This window comes from Platalea leucorodia (assembly GCF_965183815.1).
Source record: "Platalea leucorodia genome assembly, chromosome: 4".
Taxonomy (NCBI): domain Eukaryota; kingdom Metazoa; phylum Chordata; class Aves; order Pelecaniformes; family Threskiornithidae; genus Platalea; species Platalea leucorodia.
The window spans coordinates 89303416-89325767 of record NC_138826.1 but is presented as its reverse complement, the minus strand read 5'-3'; the positions used below and the strand labels follow the sequence as shown (position 1 = coordinate 89325767).

At 42.0% G+C, this 22352-nt stretch overlaps 1 protein-coding gene across 7 annotated transcripts in view; it reads right to left on the bottom strand.

Moving 5' to 3' along the window:
* GRIP1 (glutamate receptor interacting protein 1) overlaps positions 1-22352 on the bottom strand; it is a gene marked incomplete at its 5' end in the record, with an annotated part of 332803 nt that overhangs the window by 219445 nt on the left and 91006 nt on the right. For 5 of the 7 annotated variants that reach the window (XM_082308360.1, XM_082308365.1, XM_082308367.1 and 2 more), the window contains one exon: positions 13319-13451. The exons of the other annotated variants lie outside the window; for them this stretch is intronic. In XM_082308360.1, the coding sequence (XP_082164486.1) occupies positions 13319-13451 (133 nt within the window). Of the gene's footprint in view, positions 1-13318; positions 13452-22352 lie in introns of those variants that run through there. 7 annotated transcript variants of the gene reach the window in all.

Here is a 22352-nt window from a genome sequence, read left to right as displayed (position 1 = left end):
TCATGAAATGACAGAGGTTTTGATTCTTGGAGAAGGAGGGGGGGGTCAGCAGAACTGCTGCCCTGGGCTTCCAGAGGGCAGACCTTGGCCTGTTCAGGAGCCTGGCTGACAGAGTCCCCTGGGAGGCAGTGCTGAAGGTAAAGGAGTCCAGGAAGGCTGGATGGTAATTCAAGACGGAAATCTTAAAGGCACAGGAGCAGGCTGTCCCCATGTGCCAAAAGATGAGCCGGTGGGGAAGAAGACTGGCCTGGCTGAACAGAGAGCTTTGGCTGGAACTCGGGAAAAAAAGGAGAGTTTATGACCTCTGGAAGAAGGGGCAGGCAACTCAGGAGGACTACAAGGATGTTGTGAGGTTATGCAGGGAGAAAATTAGAAGGGCCAAAGCCCAACTAGGACTTAATCTGGCTACTGCTGTAAATGACAATAAAAAATGTTTCTATAAATACATTAGCAACAAAAGGAGGGCTGAGGATAATCTCCATCCTTTACTGGATGTGGGGGGACACATAGTGACAAAGGATGAAGAAAAGGACGAGGTACTTAATGCCTTCTTTGCCTCAGTCTTTAACAGTCAGACCAGTTGTTCTCAGGGTACCCAGCCCCCTGAGCTGGGAGACAGGGACAGAGAGCAGAATGAAGCCCCCATAATCCAAGGGGAAATGGTGAGCGACCTGCAACACCACGTAGACACACACAAGTCTATGGGGCCAGATGGGATCCACTCAAGGGTACTGAGGGAGCTGGCGGAGGTGCTCACCAAGCCACTTTCAATCCTCTATCAGCAGTCCTGGCTAACCTGGGAGGTCCCAGATGACTGGAGGTTAGCAAATGTGACACCCATCTACAAGAAGGGCCAGAAGGAGGATCTGGGGAACTACAGGCCTGTCAGTCTGACCTCAGTGCCGGGGAAGGTCATGGAGCAGATCATCCTGAGTGCCATCACCTGGCACGTACAGGACAACCAGGGGATCAGGCCCAGTCAGCATGGGTTTATGAAAGGCAGGTCCTGCTTGACTAACCTGGTCTCCTTCTATGACAAGGTGACCTGCTTAGTGGATGAGGGAAAGGCTGTGGATGTTGTCTACCTGGACTTTAGTAAACCCTTTGACACCATTTCCCACAGCATTCTCCTGGAGAAGCTGGCTACTCATGGCTTGGATAAGCGCGCTCTGCGCTGGGTTAAAAACTGGCTGGACGGCTGAGCCCAGAGGGTGGTGGTGAATGGAGTTAAATCCAGCTGGCGGCTGGTCACAAATGGGGTTCCCCAGGGCTCAGTACTGGGGCCAGTTCTGTTTAATATCTTTATCAATGATCTGGATGAGGGGATCAAGTGCACCCTCACTAAGTTTGCAGATGACAGCAAGCTGGGTGGGAGTGCTGATCTGCTGGAGGGTAGGAAGGCCCTACAGAGGGATCTGGACAGCCTGGATTAATGGGCCGAGGTCAACTGTATGAGGTTCAGCGAGGCTAAGTGCTGGGTCCTGCACTTGGGTCACAACAACCCCATGCAATGCTACAGGCTGCGGGAGGAGTGCCTGGAGAGCTGCCTGGCTGAAAAGGACCTGGGGGTGTTGGCTGACAGCCGCCTGAATATAAGATAGCAACGTGCTCAATAGCATCCTGGCTTGTATCAGGAATAGTGTGGCCAGCAGGACCAGGGAGGTGATAGTGCCCCTGTACTCGGCACTGGTGAGGCTGCACCTCGAGTACTGTGTTCAGTGTTGGGCCCCTCACTCCAAGAAGGACACTGAGGTGCTGGAGCGTGTCCAGAGAAGGGCAACAAAGCTGGTGAAGGGTCTACAGCACAAGTCTTATGAGGAGCGGCTGAAGGAACTGGGCTTGTTTAGCCTGGAGAAATAGAGGCTGAGGGGAGACCTCTCTCTACACTCTCTCTCTCTACCACTCTCTACAACTACCTGAAAGGAGGTTGTAGTGAGGTGGGGATTGGTCTCTTCTCCCAAGTAACAAGCAATAGGATGACAGGAAATGGCCTCAAGCTGCGCCAGGGGAGGTTTAGGTTAGATATTAGGAAAAACTTCTTCACCGAAAGGGTAGTCAGGCACTGGAACAGGCTGCCCAGGGAAGTGGTTGAGTCCCCATCCCTGGAGGTATTTAAAAGACATGTAGATGTGATGCTTAGGGACATGGTTTAGTGGTGGACTTGGCAGTGCTAGGTTAACGGTTGGACTCGATCACCTTAAAGGTCTTTTCCAACCTAAACGATTCTATGATTCTATATATCTAAGGCCATAAAGCTGCTACTACTCATCATCCATTAATTAATCACGTAAGACATACTTACTAAGTCATCAAGACTTAAAAGATATTGTATTACAAAATAAGAGATCATTTACCAAAACTACATTTTCCTCACCTGCAAATCCACTGACAATTCACCAGTGCATAAAATACTAACATATTGAAGCTATGTAAGAATTTGTTCCACGAAATTACTTTCACAGAATTTTAAAAATTGTCTTAATTAAATATTGTGAGAAGGATAGAGGCTTTCAGCATTTTCCATATATTAAAGCTATTTCCATACAATGGAGCAGTGTTTCACCTTGGCCACCTTCTCTAGTCACATTGATGTAACCTTCTGAATAATTATGCCACCAGCACTACATTTTTTGTAAGAGACTTAAACCAACAGCTAATAAACTTCTGTCATTATCTATGAGGAAGAAAACAACCTACTATGAATGGACATGTGGCTGTAAAAAGCCCAATTATCCGTACAGCACAAAGGACCACCAGCTCTGGGCTGTAACTAGAACGGCCTTCGACAGTTTTGCTCAGTCTCTGGAAACAATTTGCATAACACAATCTGCCCTACAAAATCCACAGCCGTTCAGATTAGTTATAAGAGCCCAAGTTCAGAGAAGCAGTGGAGGGAGAAGAAAAAAAAAAAAAAAAAAAAAAGAAACTAGAAAGGAGCACTGTTTTCTACCCACCTGAAAGCAAACCACAAACGCTGAACTGCAGCACACAAACCAAGTACTGGTTACAAAATTATCATGTTCAGTGCTTTCTCCATCCCTTGTGGTATGAGTGGTGGTATTTGAAAGGGATGGTCGTACTGTTTCCAGTAGACTCTCCCTCCCTGCTCTCCTCCACTGCTTGTAGGGCAGAGCTGGGTATTCCCTGCCTGAATGAGCCAGCAAAGATAGACACGAGGACTGGGAGAGCAGAGCAATGTTACCAAACCCACTACATGTCTAAATATAAGTATATTTTTGTAATTCCATTTAGAATATACCAAGAAAAATGTAAGGAAATCATTTCATGCCCTAAGCTTGAGAAGGCTGCTTCTTTTTTCCGGGCAGGGTACGGCACAGGTGAACAGCAACAGATTTAGAAGTGCCAGGGATGCCTGCATAACTCTGCTGGAAATCTTCTGGGAAGCCCAGGTGAAATATGGGTCAAGTTACAGAGGGAGCATGCCAGAGACTACCAAAGGGTCACTAAATTCATAGGGACTGCAGAGAGGCCAGCAGATCTGCTGTCTTGCTGCACTCCACTTCTTTTGATTATTGATGAGCAGTTATCACCCCCAGCCTGAACAGCTTTGGTCTTTCCATTTCAGAAGTCTCTCCCATCTCCTTTTAGCAATGAAAGGGAACGTAGCACTTCCATGACAAGCCGTGTGAAATTCTACCACAACCCAACGGAAAATCCGTGTTCCTGCTTTCCAAACTGTAAATGCCACTGGACATATTTAGATTTACTGACAACTGACCTGAGCGCTGCTGCTGGCAGTGCTCTGCCAGAGATCCAGGCTCTCTCCTAACTTTCCTTCACAGGCATCTTCTCGTTTCCCCTAAAACAGGCTGTCAGATGCAACATCCCTATCAGACAGCGTGGCAAACATCCCATCTCATTTCTGAGCATTCAGCACTACTACAGCTGGCACCACAGCCTGCAGGACCTGCCCTGACTCATCTCAGAGGGTCCTGTTGACTACACAACTACAAATGGGCTCCTACAAATGGGGTGCAGGTAGCAGGTCATCAGGGCTTTATGTTATTTCTTACTCTAATTTGCAGAAAGCAAGGGCAAAAAGCTAATATCGTTTTGTATTTAAAATATGTATTTGTGTACCATTCATTTTATACATCGGGAATATTTTTTCTTTTTTTTAATAGAGATGCTACCAGCATTGACAGACCAGCAACAAAGTGTATTGTTGAGCAAGGAGTTCCCCGCTTTGGGAGAGGGACAGTGTTATCAAAATAACATAGATCTGAGCAGCCACAGAGCTTGTTAAACATACCCAAAGGAAGCATTTGCGAAGAAATTTGAAAACACAGTTTACTGAGTTAATACTTCACATGGCATCTGTGTACTTTTGGTTTAACTTTCTTTTTCGTAGTTTCATTCAAACAGTATTTCCCTTAGAGCTGTCTTTAATCTCTCTTTTCTCCTTTCTGCCTTCCACAGTCCTCCTTTCTTCTACAACCAAAGTTCCCTTTCATAAAATCACAGAATAATTGAGGTTGGAAGGGCTCTCTGGAAGTCCTCTGGCCCAAGTCCCCTGTTCAGAGCACAGCCAGCTTTGAAGTCAGATCTGACTTAAATAGGTATATCAGGGCGGTTGCAGCCTTGTCCAGTTAAGTTTTGAGTATCTGCAAAGAAATTTCTCACTGTCCCATAAATATCTTCCCTTCCATCTTCTTTGTCCTCCCCAACTCCACACCCAAGCATGTACACACAGGTCTTACAAGCACCAGGGCTACACCTACAAGCCTAATTTTGACACCTGGAAAACCATCTCTGATGGCCCATCTCCAGTGTCAGCTTTAGGCAGAAGACATGGTGTCCCTGTGCCTTACACAGGGGCTCCAGATTTTATATCATGTTTAGCGAGTACAGAACAGGCTGGGCAAATCTGAAGGGTTCGTTCCTTGCTTTCCTTCTGTGGGGCTGGAGGAGCAGAGCAGCAATATTCTTGCAGGGTGGTGGGATCTCACACCTCCTCTAGCACCCTGCCGCTCCCATTCAGTTCGGCTCTTCCCTTGGCCACCTTTCCAAGGACAGGTCTCTTCAAATGTCTCTCATCATCTGTTCAAAGTGTCCAGGGACAGCAGAAAAATAAACCCGATTCCTCCCTCCTCTGTCTCACAGCTGCCCATGGTGCTCCCAGTGTCAGCACAGGGACTGTATTAAAAAAATGCACTCAATTGCCACGTGTGTGATCAGATCCAATGGCCGCTCACCAAAATTTACTTCTGCCATCTTAAAACCAAGGAGATTTTGGTTCCTTTATAGCAAGTATTATGCCCATAACCTGCCGTTATGAAATTTCCACTGCATGCTAAAACCCAAGGAACTGCTGCTCCATATTCTCTACTACGTGCACACACACAAATTATTAAAAAAGCAAACTGCAAGCTGCAAATGCCAGATTTAAGAATTCCTAGCAAGCCTTAATTTGGCCTCCTTTTGCATAGGCATTAGAACACAATCTTTAATTACCTGATCTCCTACTTGTTCATGAGACCTTGCCTCATTTAACGGCCAGAATAAATGATTTTAACTACCCAAAAAATTATTCAAGGCCTTGTTTTCCCCTCATGGCTCGAAGTGTAATTCCGTGCCTTAGTTCCCACACACTATTCAAGCCTTTCTGGACAGACATTAATTTCTTCCAGCTCTTCTATAGTGCTCACCACTATAGCATTTCAGAGCTTAGCAAACACTAACTTACTTTCATAGCATACCTGTGAAGGAGAGGTACCATTAACCTGATTTCACAGGTGAAGAACTAGAGCACAGAGAGATCATCGAAGGTATGCAACAATTTAAAGGTTGCAGCCTGAGATGCCTTACGGCTGAATTTTCAGAGTAGTTAGGCTTATACAATTTTTTATATATACAAACCATACTTCCCTTGGCATGCTACACCAACTTGGCCAGACATCTGCAAATGCAAGCTCTCACATCAGGGAAACAAGGGATGAGCCCTGACGGGAAGGGTGGTGGGAAGGCAGGTACAACGCTACACCGGGACTCAGCGCAGCCTCCTCCACACACTGAATCCATCACAAGCGCCACAGCAAAAATAAGCAGACAGTCCTTCGTTAAGGAGTCATTAAAGAGAGGCTAAATTGATGTTTTATAGGCACCCTTAGTCCTACTGCCTTTTAAATTTGGAGTATGTGTCCTCAGAGCTGCAGTAGTCTTGCACACTGATTTCTGTATAATTTCCTGGGTTTCAGAGGGAAACTAGAAAATACTCTGAAAAAAAATTGGTAGGGTTCAGGTGCCCGGGTCATCAGCAGTCTGATCATCACGGACTCCTGTGCCCACCCACAGCACTACTGCTCTTTTCTGCTGGAAAACATTGAATGAAGTTGCCCAGTAATTTCTGCACATATGATGAGGACTACCAAATTTGCCTTATACAAACACTATCTACAGTAAACAGGTGTTTATATTCATGCTGATGATTAATTATAGCTGCTGGCATGCCCTACTGAAAAAAACACAGCAATCATTCAATAAATGTTTATAGTCTCATCAGCAAGGGGCTTATATTGTTGTTTCCTTCATCGTTCCACTAATTGCTTTAAATTTTCCATTGGAACCGAAGGCCAATATTGGAACTGACACCTCGGTAGTTGCTTTAACCTCTCTCTCTAATTTTAGTTCATAAAACCTTATGTTTCATTCACTTCACAATATACAAGGGGAAAAAATTATCGCATCACTACATGTTCATGATGTACATTGATGAAGTCATGATTAAAAAACATGAACCTACACATCATTTCAGGAAGCAGGAAGTCCAGGTCTCTCTGAATTTCATTGTTTGAACCTGAATCTCATATATTCTAGATATACTAAAATGTAAAGGGTGCCTAATTCTCGAAGACACTGGAGGTACGACCTCATACCAGCAGCCAGTATAAGAGAAGGAAGACCTATAATGAACACATTTCATGAGCAGGGACAATCGAGATCTTTACTTCAATACATCAGTAAAGAATAGGACTGGAAAGTAAATGAAAGAGAAGTAGCACAGAAATTGTAGACTTGTAATTGCTAGCAGGGAGAAGTGCTTACACTTCATGCGAAGAATTGGGTAACTCAGGTCTCATTGCTTCAGTGACTTAAAATAAATAAGCTGGTTTCCCTCAAGTAACTGTAAAGCAATGTTTCACCATCCATGCTCTGTGCTGCCCCGGGAGTCCAAGGCCCACTTGTAGAAGAGCCACAAAGGGTCATTTAAAAAAGTAATCCTATTGCTAACAAACTTTAATTGGCTGTTGCACCACTGCTTTAGGGAAGAAAAAAAAAAAAGTAAAATTTCTGTGGCATGTTTCATGAAAAATGAAAACGTTTCACCAAAACTGGCACACACCTGTCTGTCTAGAACAAACCCACTGCTCCAGTCCTACGGGGAACCACACAGCCTCGGGTGCCTCACTGACACACCCTGCAGCTCGGGATCAGGCTAGTGCACATGTAACACCACCAGTTTAATTATCTTTGAATTTATATAAACAACATAATGTGGCTAAAGCCACTATTCAAACAGCTTAAGCCTCTACAAACATAAGCCCCATCCCAAGGCTTACATGCTTTTAATGAACATAAAACAGGAAAGGAGTAAAATAAGATTTTAATATATTCAGATTTCTTACGGGCTTGAAAGACCTAAATAATTTCATGGGATGCTCAAGAGCTGCTAACATTCTCCTTTTTATAACACATTCCTACTGGTTTGCTATCTATAAAATGAGAATAATATGTAATTTTTCTCCACCTCTTGGGTTCTTCTAGAAAGGATACATTCACTAACAACCATGACGAACAAGATGGTAGATAAATGGGGTCACCTCCAAAACACACACATAGTTGATCAGAAGTCAAGCGACCCTTTGCAAGAGGATGGTTGCCATGAAATACAAAACTGCACTTGATGCAATGACCAACTGTTTAAAAAGAAACCAGAATCTAACACACATGAAGATGAAAAAGCAACAGAAATAGTATGAGGGTACACCACCTTGATCTAAGGAGTGCCTGAAACACAACAGTCACTTGCTACCACTTTTGTTTCATCCACAAATCTCTGAATGGGAAAGGTGATACTGCCTGCCCCAGCAGTAAAGCTCAAATACAATTGTCCTATTTATCTCCATGCCTGGCTTGCAAACTGACAACTGGATGGTGGCCCTGTGGTGACAGACTCTCTCTGGACATAGGCATCGCATCCCATTCCTGCTGAACTCATGGTGTTGGGGTTATCCAGACCTCCGGAAAAAAGTGACTTATGGAAAACAGACAGAGCTACTGAAATTATGAAACAGTCATTAAGGAGAAGGAAATAAGGAGCTTTAATAAATTTTAGTTATTTAAAAAAAAAAAAAAAAAAAAAAAAAAGATTATTGTGTTTTCAAGGCCTGCCAATATTCTCTGCTCAGGTTACCAAGCCTTTTTCCTTCCAGCCTGCAACAAATGTATTACCTTTAGTTTCAATGAAAGCTGAGATTTTACTGTACTGACATGACAAGATCTGGGATGGGAAGAGAAACCCCCCCACGTACACACACACATCCAATTAAACTGCAGACTAGCAACACGCACTCTTTGCAAAATGAGAAGTGGTTGTCCTGCATTCCACACCTTTAAGATCAATTAACATCTCCGCAACCTGAGCTAGAAATATTCAACGCCCCTGTCACCACATTATTCATAAAACCACTAACTCTTCTACAACTCCAATCAATGAGACTGATGGAAACAAGAACTATTTGTACCAGTTTACAAAACGGAGCAAATCTTGACAATAATGATGCTGCTACTGACCGTAGCATTAAGAAGCCATAGGCATATCACTTCCCTCAGTGTTTTGTCTCAGTGCTATTTCAGTAGCAAGTCTCTTCTATCAATATTTAATACAGCTTTAAAGCCACCCAGGTTATGAAATGCAAAGATATTTGTTAGTAAGATTTTGGCAGCTGAGGGAGTTTCTGCACCATAAGATTGAGCCGTGTTGGAGAAGAACGCCCAAGCAGAGTTTTTCTGCTGACATCATCCCAAATAGCATATCATATATCCAATATTCATTTTAACCAATTATTCCCAGATTTCAGTTGATAAAGAGGACATCTTCAACTTGGAGTTATATATAACTTTTTGGTTTTCTTTTTTGCGTAATTTGCTAGGCTAGGAGTCAAATACCTTACCATCGCTTTCCAATGATGACACTGTGAGAGAGATGGGAGAATTAATGGAAAGAAGGGAATAATCATCACGTGCATTTAGGAGGCAAATTCAAAGAGATTGATTGTTCTAAAACTGAGGAACCAGACAATTCTCACAGAAGACTTGTGGAAGAATTAATAAAGGGCATCACTGAGAAAAACAATACATGACTTTACCGCAGATACACTATGGCAGAGTACTCTGTCTAAAATACCAATGCTCTTGTCAAACAACATATACTAGGCCTTGACAAAGGATAGAAGAAAATTATTTGTGGGACTCTGAGCGACTAATGGCTAAAAGATGGTACCTTTCAGGTTAGTGGGAGTTTACTAGTAGAATTCTTTAAACATTGTGTTTTGGGATCATTCTTTAATATTTTCATTGCATCAACACAGAAAATAAAACCGTTATGCCAATGGACTATGCTGCTGACATTGTGTTGGGAGGAACAACATAAGAAGAACCACCAATGAAAACAGAGTCTCTTTCAGGAAGAGATGGATGACAGAAAGCAGAAGTAACACAAACAAGACAAAATTTAACAGTGAACGTTAACAGAAATGCCCTCTGGACCTTCATGGGCAGATCATGACAACCACCTTTCGTGTGACCTGCGAGGTTCCCAAATCAGTTGGAACAAACCCAAACCCTTCCAAGCACTTTGCAAAATAAAAGACTTGGCGCTGAAATCAGATTGGGGTGGGGGAAGGAGGAGTTTTGTGTTTGTTTTGGCCAGAGGTGACCAAATCAGGCTGGGCCCCAAAAACACCTTCCTGCTCAAGACTAGGCTGAAACTCAAAGGTCTTGGCAACACACCCTGACTTCAGTGAAAGGACATATGTCACTTTTGGGAGTGTTCCAGGTGGCTCTGATACACAGCATTCCTGACGTTCACTATCAGTCTTGGTCATAATATAACAAGGGCCTTTTTCATGCAAAGCCTCATTAAAAGGAACAGGTTCAATGGCAGCGCTGTTAACGCTGCGCAAGATAAATATAACACTTTTTAAAGCATTTTATGCAATAAGAACCAACTTGTCTGAGTAGGTTGGGCGGCAATTTCGTCACCCATTATGTTCACACTGCAAAGTCTCACCAAAATGAGTATGACGCCTGCACTACTAATGTCAATATGTGTTTGCATACCAAAATTATTATTTTAGTTATTCTAGCACTATGTAACACAGAAAGAGACTCTCCAGAAAGATGAGAGAGCTGATGTTGCACGTCAAAAAAGGATATCCATTTAACTGAACCCAAATGGATGAAATGTCCAAGCAAAAAGATGTCTGACTCAAGAGCTGGGGTCTCTGTTCTACCCAGGGAGCTTTAGGCACTACTGCACCTTGCTTTCACCCAGCTGTTGTCCCAATACCACAGCTAATGCGGTCTTCCATGACAAAGCTCCAGAGGAGTAAAGACAGTATGCCTAACAGCAGGAGCTACAATATCCCAGTATCCAGGCACAGCTGCGCTGAGGACAAACTAAAGTCACCTTCTTCCTGTGATTCCCAGAGGCCTAGTCTATTTTTAACTTCATTTTCTTTCTGTTTGATCCTTTGGTTGTTCTAATGTAGTTTCTGCATTTTCGCATTAATTCTGCCTCCATACAACACTCTAAGCAATACTAGAAAGCGGAGGGGGAAGATAGAGTAACAAGCTCGTAAAGTGATTGGCTCAGACAATCTTCAAATGCACTGGCTAATTGGATATGTAACTCATAAACGACGATGGAGGAGGGATGGATAACAACGCAGGGAGAGGAAACTAACTCTAAAAAAGCTCCAACTCCATTCAGTTGAATGAAAAACAGGGCTTTGATTTCATTAGCTCTGACACTTTGAAAATCATACCAATAAATACGATCTTATTCTCAAGAATGCATCCTTCTAAGCACACGAATGCAGAAGGAAGGGCTATTAAAGGCTCTGCAATTACTCTAAATTTACACTGTAAACAGGATAACACCAGACCATAATTAAATTTAAAATGAAACATGTCATTGTCCCCATTACATGAAATTGAAGCACTTACAAGTAGCACTGGCAGCATCTTTTCACATTTTGTACACTGCTTTAAGTAGCTACCACACCTATCCAACAGTGACAGTGTCGCACACAGAAAGACCAGACAACAGAAGGAGGAGCAATTGTGTTTGATGTGGGATCTCTGTAAAGACTCCACGGCTGGAACCTCCTATAACACGTTTGGTTTAAGTAACTGCAAGAAGTTGCAAACTCCTTGTGCATGCAACTCCATAGGACTGTGCACTGTTTTGACCATTCAATCTGAGTATTATGATCACTGTTGTAAACACCACTTCAAAATCTGACACATATTCATCCAGTCTGAAATACTTATGACCTCCACAGGCTGAAGTGTGTATTATCCTTTTATATTCTAAGTAGAATAAAAGGAAAAACCTATTAGATATTTGGCTCAATCTTAGTGCCTTACATTAAGTCAAGAGTTAATAATTTATTAATCAGCATTCAAGAAATCCTTATTACATGTGACAGTTTTTGGAGAGGTTTTGCCTTCTTGTTTAAAAAACCTTCAACAACAACAATCAGCTAGGGAAATATTTTGACATACGGCTTTGACACATTCCTTTGATTTACATATTAAAGCAAAAAAAAGTTACGTGCTTTCACTAACATGTATCATTTTCACATTTTTCAGTCCTAAGTAGATTTAAAATTTTTAGTTCTCGTGTAGAAGATTTTATGGTAATATGTTACCTGTTACAACTGTATTGCCCCCCAAAACAGGTCTTTTCTTACAAGAACTGTCTTAACAACATAGATGAACTATGAGATTATCAGCATACTAAATGTTCTTTAAAATGGAAAGAGATCAAGACTGTATTAAGAAGAAACCCAGTAAACAACCAAACACTCCACATTAGTTTACTTTTGGAGATAGGCAAGCATGGTGCACTGGGAGGAAACCAAGAGGAAAAATTTCTTGCTCCCTAATTTTCCACAGGATAGCAGTACTCCAGTGCTGTACAGTGCAATCACATTCATCACTTTGTCTTAAAACAAATGTAAGGTTCTTACAATTTATTTCAGCAAAATGGAAATGAAGCCAAATGATGCAAAAAGATACCAACAGCTATTTGCACAGTACAGAACAACAAAAAAAGTGCATCAAACTTCAGCTGCTCAAGAAAAGGCACAGCTTCACTGCAAAGCTCCCAAACCACCAGTCAGAACAGCAGAAACCTTTTAAAAAGGTAATTTCTGTGCACGACTGGTTCTACTGCCAACACCTTGCCCTGACAGTGCTGCACGATACCCCAAGCGGGGGCTGAGAATGGCTTCCCTCCCTCCGTCCCTGCAGGCACCTCTGGGCACGTCCCCTCCTCCGGGAGATGCCCAAGGCAGACCTCCAGCTCCGAAGCCTGACAGGTACAGGGGCCAAACCGTCATGAGCTGCAGGGAACTGCACACAGTTTGCACAGGGACTTCCGAGCAGGCGGTTTATTTTGGTTTTGGGCGAGCTGCTGCTGTCACGTGAGCATTAGCAAACAAAACCCACCACTTAATTCTTCACGAGTGGTCCTGGACCTGCAGCGAGGAAGCAGCCCACTTGAGTTACTCGCTGCTGAAAAGACCAGGTCACAGCAGAGGCTCAGAGGACTGACTCTCCCTCGGCAGTAAACCTTAATCATCAACTGAAACTTACAAATGAGTGATCACTGCCTTTATAGTGCTTTAAAAATATCCACTGTGCAGCTTTCCAAAGGCATTATCCAAGGGCTACCGCCACCCTATCGCTTCTCAACACAAAGTGTTTTAACAAAAGGTTTCCAGCAGTCAGACTCAATTAACGGCACCTGAAATCTTACCCGGGTTTGCAGACAGACCCCACTTACTTTGAGAGCGGCTGTGCCACTTCAGCTGCTTTGTATTGTTCATCAGCAGTCACAGCCAGATAAAGCCCTAACAGGAACCGACGTTTTAATACTTGCACAAGGCTCAGATTCTAATAAGCAAGGAATATTGTTTGCGTTTTTGGGGGTTTAGGGTTTTTTAAAATCTTAAAAGCATAGCATTTATCACAGTCAAAGGAAAATGAGGTTATGCAAAATACTTACTCCGAAAATGCTCTGAGGCATAATAGTAGACGTCCTCGTAGCCCTCGTGGTAATCCTCCTCTGGCCGGTACTTTTTGCCTTTTCTTCTTCTTGATCTTCTTATCTGCTTGACGAAGCCCAAGAAGCGCTCCATCTCCTTCCTCAGCAGCACCAGCCGGCAGCCCCCTTTGCCCCCTGCTTCACAAAGAGCTGTCCCAGCATGAACCAACCGCAAGCACCGGAGCAAAGCTGCAGCCTCCCACCAGCCGCTCTGGTACCATTAAAAAAACCCCTCCCTTATCTCAGCTGTGACTAGGAAGCATATTGTTTTCCCTTTAAAAAAAAAAAAAAAATGGAGGGGGACACACACTTTATCAAATCTAGTGACTGGAATATTTCAACATGAAAATAGTCAAAGGAGGAAAATATTGAAGCAAAAGGAGAAAGTCAGGATTTCAAGTGGTTATTAAACAGCAGAGGACAAAGTTGAAGAGACCTGCCTGCCAGCGAGGGGAAGCCCAGCACTGAGAGCTCCCTGTCCTGTGTCTCCATCATTTGAAGAGGGGCTGGGAGGCGGGGATAGATGTTAGTCAATGGACTGAACCATATCTCAAGGCAAAACAGGTTTTCATTCGCCAGTTAAATGCTGCCCTCATATTTATCCGGGCACAGGCTCAGGAGCCCGTTTGATTTCATTTGTTGTAAGAAGAGGAAACACGTCGATCCATTTCTGGCATCACATATGCTGGATGAATAAATAGCAAAGTGGTTTAATCCATACACACAGCCCACTCACCGGCAAGTGTGTGCTGAACGCGTTAATTGGAGCAGCAGGGAGAAAGCTCGGCAGCTGTTAAAAAATGACACATATACCCACTGGGCATTAGCGTATTCTAATCACTGCTAGATCTAAACATTAAAAGGCACTCCACAGACAGGTCTCCTATAGAGCTGGCCAGGCGAGGTGGCAATAGGCAAACAAAGGAAGCAACATCATGAGCCTGCCACGACAATACTCCTTTCAAATCCCAGCAGAGTTTTAAAAACTTTAAAATGAAGGCATGGCACACTATCCTTTGCACAGGATGACAGGAACACAAATCCTGAAAAGGCGCTGGCTCTTTTGCTGCGTGCCTGAATCCCCCACACATTCCCTAAGATAAGGCTGGAATTTCATCCGTGTTTCTGATGAAGTTTCCCTCCCGCACAAGAACTAAAGCAGCGTCTGCTTGAATCCTATCATGTTGACGGGGGTTTTTTTTGTAACCACGCTCCTGCAAGCCAAGCAGGTCTCTAGTCCAGCAGGACCTCTCCTGTCTGCTGGTGCAAGTCGGGGATCAATCAGTCGCCTCAGTCAAACCACGTGCTGAACATGGTCACCTGCACCCATGCTCACAGGAGATACCATTTTGCACCTACGTGCATGAGGAAGTCAGAGAGTCTTCCCGTAAAACCGATTTTACAGAATCATCACCTGGAAAACGAAGAGCAGGCAGAGGTGGGATTTATTTCTGGTGATAGAGACACTTCAGTGAGTCATTATTTTGCAAAGAGCAAACCAGGGCAGCTTTTTTAGAAGTGTAAAAGAAGTAAAGCAAAAGCCAGGATTGCGATTTATCATTGTTTCAACAGAAGTACGCAGAGATTAATCAGAATTGAGTTGGGATTTTCTAGTTTTGAAACATGTAAAAGTTACTAGTAGAGGTCAGCCAGACCTGCTGTCTGAGGGTCTGAAAACAAACACACGCTAAAAGCAGGCACTGGAACTCTTCTGGGCTTCCCAGGTATTTTAAAACAATATTGTCACAAAAATACATCCATTTTATCTATAAAAGCTCAAAAAACCCTGGATGCACCTACCAAGCTCCCCACAGGAATACAGACTCATCCTCCTTGACCTTACCAGCCCTTGCTTTTCCACTCTGAAAATGCAGCCTCTGTCACTAGCTGATGAACACCCCGAGGGCACTACCAGAATTATTTTTAGTGTAACTTCTATAAGGAGGTTGTGTTTTATTACAAGTCTGTTTTTATCACACAGCTTTCAATTTGCAAAGGGTAAAGACCTTAGAGGAATATTACAAGCATATTACCAAAAATAAAAAAAGCCAATAAAACTTTTTATATGGATCTTTAAGAAGGGATCACTGTACGTTCTGCAGGTTTCAATTCACGTGTCTTTTCTGTGCTCTGCCGCCAAGCAGCAAAAACATTACATTAGTATCATTAAAGCTTCTGCTGGAGAAGCGGCCTCCTGGTCCTCGGCACACCCCAGGGAGTCTTCAGTCCTTTCCGTAACAAGACCAACACAGCAAATAAGCAGACAAGGGAGCAACCAAATGATCTCAGCTAGCACAGTAAGCACCAGATGTAGTACACCAACTGCCTGACCATTTTCTAGGGAGAACCGATCTAAATTTGAGTGAATTTTGAGCTTTGGAAAGCGTGTCATTACCTTGCGCAGTGGACCTTCTCTTCTCTTCCCCATGCTCATGAAGTGCATCGCCCAGGTGCATCACATACATACACGGCTAATTTAGTAAAGCAGAAAAAAAGCACTAAACAGTATTATCGATCAGTGCTCAAACTAATGACTCCCACATATCTTGTATGTAAAGCATGAAGGGGTTGAGGGAGAGCACTAGCACTCCTCAGATAAGCATGGCACGTTCAAGCTCTGCTGCTCTTCACTGTATCCCACCAACTACTACCATCTACAAAGACAGCCTCCATCTCCCATACCAAAGGTGCAGAAGCAGGTGTTGCCTAGTTTCTAACACACAAGCTGACAGTCTCGCCAGCACTTAAATTATACACCTGTTTCCTTTTGCATGAATGCAAACAGCAGAGAAAAACAATTTCAGCATTTTTTTTTTTTTTTTAAACCTAGAACAAGCTGAGCTTTTGATAGGATTTTCCCCACCCTAAAATATTCTGGTATTCAGGGCAATTTAAACAGAAGAAAATACCTTATCTGAGGGCAATGTTGTCATATAATAGGAGTCAGAGTATTAAGAGTTTTACTATACTGTAAAGATTTCTGAACAAAACTTATGCTTCATATGCATTACATACTACCTCTGCTGCTTTGCTGAGAACACTGGAGACATTCATTAGCTACTCCTCATGCCATACCTCTAAATATTTTATCATAGTCCTACTTTCAAACATAGAAGCAGAGAATTCCATTTCACAAACACAGTTTACTGTAGTTAAACCCCAAAGAGCTAACTACTGCTTTCCCCATTGCTCGGGAGTCACCCTTCTGCAGCTTCTTGTGGTGAACAACTCATTCCTTCATGGAAATGAACACAGCTATTGCAACCTTCTGCTTGAACAGGATTAAAAAAACCAGAAACATAATAGATGCATACCACAGATCCAGAAAGGCATATTGATTTTATGGGAGGAGCAGAGAAAGAAACAAACATTAGCTTTCAAATTTTTAAAACATCAGAGATGACAGTGAGTTTCATTCCTTAATGACAAAGAGAATAGGATAATTATGCCCAGAGGGCATAAAATTAGGTGTCGGTTGATACTCTGAAGCTCTCTCTGAACTAGAATTTGGGGAATCAATTTTCTGGTGTTATAATACCGCAACAGAAGTTACAACGTAAATGTCTCAGGCTCTTTGGCTCATCCTTTCTCTGTGAATACACCTACTGCAATCGAAGCAAGTGCTTTCCAAGGTGGTTTCCTTAGAAGCAGCAAGGATTGTCATGCTGTCTCCAGCACGATTTGCATAATAAAAATTTTGCCAACTGACACCAATTAGATAATATTTACATTCTCCATTCTGATAACTAATTCGTTTAAGTTAAGAAGAAGCTCCATCAACCTGCATCTGTCTCAGGTCAGTGACTTATTGGAAGAGACTTCATGGCAGTAATAAAACAAATATACCATTAAGACACTGTCCTTTTCAAGTAGTTAAGCTGAGGCATAAAAGCTCTTGCAGCCATTGACAATTCTCTAGAAGATACTTAAGCATTTAAGCTTTACCTTGCCTTTCTATCCATAGCAAAGATTAGGTCTCTCATCTTGTAAAATATCTGAATTCAACTTTTTACTTGCACAAAATTAACTATGTGGTTATCTAGGTAAACTTTCACAGCGGACATACCTCTTTTCTACAGCACTTTTTCCAGTATATGGGGAAAGCAGTAGGAAAAACATTTTGGTATCCATGGATGAGCCGCTAAGGTAGTAAATATTTAACAAGGATTTCCATTTGAGTGGGCTTGCAAACATGCTTTGAAACCAGAGCCAGTGTATGAAGCAAGCCTCTCTAACATTTTGTATCATAAATACAGATGGAACTGGCCCCAAATATTAAGATTTCTAAGCAGGTATTTTGCATTCTGTTCATCATCATGTTTCAGTGTTTAAAAGAAAAATATTTTAGATGGAAGCACCCTCCTGTTTCCCCCTCTGCTTCTCTGGGCAGCCCCTAAAAGCCGCCTGCTGAGGGAAGGAACGCTCCGCTGGGAGGCAACCACAGAAGAGAACACACAACGGCACTCGCGGAGACCTACCTGCCTCAGGTTACTCTCTTGGAAAAACACCCACAAAATTATAAATGCACAATACAAAAACTAAGATGAATATAAACAGTCCTTGGAGGTTGGATGAATATAGAAAATATTTCTTTTCCCTCCTTCCTCAAGCCCCTAACCACAAAGATACTGCAAACCTCAAAAGGGAAGAACAGACCATTTCTTCTCTGGCTCTCTTTCAACTGAGGGATGTCTCTGATAATCTGCTGTCGTTTCTGGAGACCCGCAATAACAGACAAAGGAACTATTCCCCTTATTCATCTTACAGTATCAGCTTGCCTGACCTTCTAGTTTTTCAAGAGCAGATGTTTGTTTACATGCCGTAATTGCTCATGTTAAGGCTGCAATTTTCCACTCAAAATTTGCCCTAAAAATCTTGGTGTAAAATGTGAGCTTATCTATTTGAAAATTATCAAATGCCTGTAATTTGCAGTCTATTAAGCACTGTAAGAACATATGGTCCATATATGCAGAAGCAGTGTCGTGTACAAAGTCAATATTCCGCGTGAGGAGAAACTACCAGCCCATCACCCCCCTGAGGTACCACAGCAAGCTTCTGAACACAAGTTCTGTGCTCTTTCTAAAGACACCTGGAGAGACCATCAAAAGCATGGGACATACTAAATATTACACTGCACATCTCCCTCATTTGAAAAGAGAAAAAAAATGCAGAATAACCACTGCACTATCTCTGGAATATTGCTGGATGAGAACTGGATGGTGATAAAATACTGCTCATCCACTACTGTTGTTTTTAAGATCTGATACTTTTTATATACTGTTAAATTATCAGTTTGCTCTGATTTTAATGCATTACACTCAGTTTCACAAGTCATTCATACATTCTTGTTATTTGTTGCTCACGTACAATCATAGACCATAGATCGTAGATCATAGTCTCCTTCTGCTCCTGAATTAAAGAACGCAAGACTTGAGAGCTGGAGTTCAGCTTCTCTGTCACCTCATTGTAAATTAACCGGCAAATCTTTTTTCTTTTTTTTTTTGTAAGTGAACACACACATTTTCAAGAGAGACTTGCAACTGCCAGCAAATACTTGGAGGAGTTCTTCATTGTATTTTATCATATATATATTATTTCATATTAACATTCCCAATGGTTTTGCTTTTTGGAACATTTTCTCACACATAAGTGTGCACATAAAGCCGCGAATGCCAATGCAGTGACTGAGGATAAAGTAGAAGACAAAGGACAGAGGAAGAAGCTACATTCATTTAGAGGGAACTGGGCGGCTGCTTGTGGTTTTAATACAAGAACGCTGCCTCTTGTATATGGAGAATGCTGAGAAATCTTTGTAGCACTGTTTTAAAAGGGTCACTTGTCAAGTTGAATTTCATGCAGAATATATGCTTCGGGGAAAAGAAGCTCTTTTTTTTTTTTCCCTTCAATTCAGCTGAAACAGTTTGCATACATTCTATTTTTCTTCCTCTCTTTCCAGGCTATTTGGCTTTAAATGTGACTAATTAGAATACACGAATATGTAGAAACAAATGCCAGCTTGACCGCTACCAAGGAAATACAACTTAGGTAAGATTAAGTACAAAAAAAGTTTGAGTTTGCTTAATATTTTGTGACACCAATAATCATTCTACAAGAAAAGCTAACCAGAGTACTACTCTAACCGTATTTGAAACCCCTCTAGGGCTGAAGCAGTAGACTGATATTTTAAAATACTAAAACTAGAACATAATTCTTTGAGAAGTCTGAATTAAAGGTGTTTTCATCTTTCTAAAGAAACGTAGCAAATGGCTAGAGGGAACACTACCAAGATTTTGCATATTGTGTCTGTTTTATGCACAAAGTATATCTCAAATCAACTATGAAATACATATGGAGAAGTGGTGTGGAATATAGATACAGTTTTTACTCCTCACTGAGTAAAAACCATTATATTTCCCTAATTCTCCAGTCTTCAAAGACTGCGCATTTCAATTCTAACCATAATTAAAATGTATGTAGAGCACTGGAAAGAAAGAATAATTAATTAAATTACAGCTCACTAGAACAAAAATACATAGCAAATACATTAAATGAAGTTCTTGCATAAAATCAACAAAATATTTTCTTAGGCTGCATACCTGTAGACTACAGGAGATATAGGGTACCATCAAACAAGTTTGAGGTAGGTGGGATTCCACAGTTAATTGACAGCGGAAGACCCAAATGCGACATGTGAGATTTAAGGTAGGCTACAGGAGAATCCATCACTGGACATCTCTTGCCACGTAAGAGATGCAAGAGACTTTTTATTATGTGACATTAAATGAACTTAGTTTCTTTTACCTCATAATATTAGCAGAAATGGTTGTGGAAAAGCCTCCTGCTATAGATGCATCCCGTCCTGCTCACCAAGACTCTTCCCCACCATCCGTGGCCACAGCCTCATTGAGCAGTGAGCTCTAAGTACACAGACACACACACATGTTCCCATAGATTATCCCACCCTAATTCCACGGGCATAGAGAGGCTTCATCAAGGACCAGCATGATATGGAACACTAGAAAGAAGCAACAACCTCCATATGCCATTTCATGTAAATCCTCCTCTCTGCCCATCTTCTGTCTGATACCACTTCTCTGTATCACAGATACCATATGAAAGATTTATATTTACAAACTCCTTGGTGCAGAGGAATGTCTGTACTCTTCAGCAGCACCATGATGGCTGTTCTACCCCTTCTCTTACTAATACCCAATAACAGTAATCACTTGCTAGCAGTGAAAACCTTGTTACGTTTCATTCTTGAAAACATCCACCAGTCATCCATTGTGCATTTCTCTGATCAAAGAATTACGGCAACAAGAAACTTTTGTAATTTGTTTAATAAATTGAAGGAGTGGTTAGAATTAATAAAGGATGGGCAACAGGAAAGAAATCTGACAGCGAAGACTGCAACTAGGAAACAGAACCAATGAAAAAGCCCCTCTGGGAAAAAACACAGGCATCCAGAAAATTATTTGTATCCTGAGCCCCGTATGTTTTATCAGGGTCAAGATACGGTGGGTAAATAGAAAGATTTTATTGCAGGTGAGCTCTGACAAGAAGAAAAGTCTGCTCAACAGTTTAGAAAAGACAACTACAGACAAATTCTCCATCACGATCATGTGAATTTAAGATTAAAGACTATGTAAATATATATGCAAATTAAACCATCCATCTGGAGTCCCCTGCCCTAGAGGCACAGGCCAACATGATGGCAATGAAGAATCCAGTTACTGAGATGGATTAACCCTTCTCCTTCTCTCTAAATACCTTCCATGCACAGTTGGTCCCTTTTTCTTTTTAAATCCTGAGTTTTAAGTAATGCCTGATGTCCTTGCGTAATCTGAAATCACAAAGCATACCAAGTAAAAAGAACATAGACTTGAAAGGCAAAGGGACAACTTCACATGTAACCTCACATTAATGAGGCCCGAGTATTACATGCCCACAGCACTGAAGGATCACAGTTTCCATCCACAAGCCCTCAGTACGATAGCAAGGCCCATTGAACATTAGTGTGGTACTTCATCTCCCTCACGCCAACCAGCAGTTTGGGAAATGAGAGCTGCTGACACCTCTTTATGGATGAGGTTTGACTTCCTTTCTGTCCCCATCCCAAGGGCACAGAGCAGGTTCTGCAGTTCAGATTGTAATTTGTTTCCTAGCACGAGTCCACCATCTTCCATCCAGGAAAAAAAAAAAAAAGAGAAAATCTGATTACGCTGTTGTGAAGTGGTTAACAAAGAAAATACAGACAAAGCAAATACACAGACTTCAAAATTGTCTGCTCCATTCTCCTCCATGAGACTGGTGTCCCTTGTTTCGAATGTTAAGAGGCAAACCACAGGGATAAAAATGCATTACATCCTGGGCTTGCGAAACTCATCCACTTCTGCCACGAGTTTTGACATTTTCTGCTGGAAATGCACTCTTACAGTAACAGCTTTGCTATATAAAATTGTGGGACTAAATATAAAGTGATCATTTGTTCAGTGTTGCACCCTTCACGGTACAATGCTACAAGGTAGAATAAATACTTCTATTTTTGTTTGTAAAAGATTATGAGATCATTGACCTCAGAATACATTCCAGAAGCGATAGGATTATCGAGGCTTCTTCTCTTTGAAAGCTGATAGTTCCCAAACAAAAGATTCCTTGGAACTTACATTCTGTGGCACTTAGCAGAGACAAAATAGCCTAATTTTTCAGACTCCCCTTTGACGATGCTTTGTACTTCAGGATTTACTTCATTCCTCTCTTGTGGCCCTCCTCGTCATTGGTAAATACAAATGCTTATCAAGGTGTTCTCAGGAAGTGATCCCTAACACATCCACTTTAACACACTTTTTAACACATGTTTTCATCCTCACTCTCTCTTCCCTGTTCTCTTCAACCAGATCTGTAACTTCAGGCGTTGTTTCTTTCTTGGTCTACAGGTCGTGTTGCAGGAATCTGCTATTGAAACTATTGCAATTGTTGCTCCCTATGATCTGTT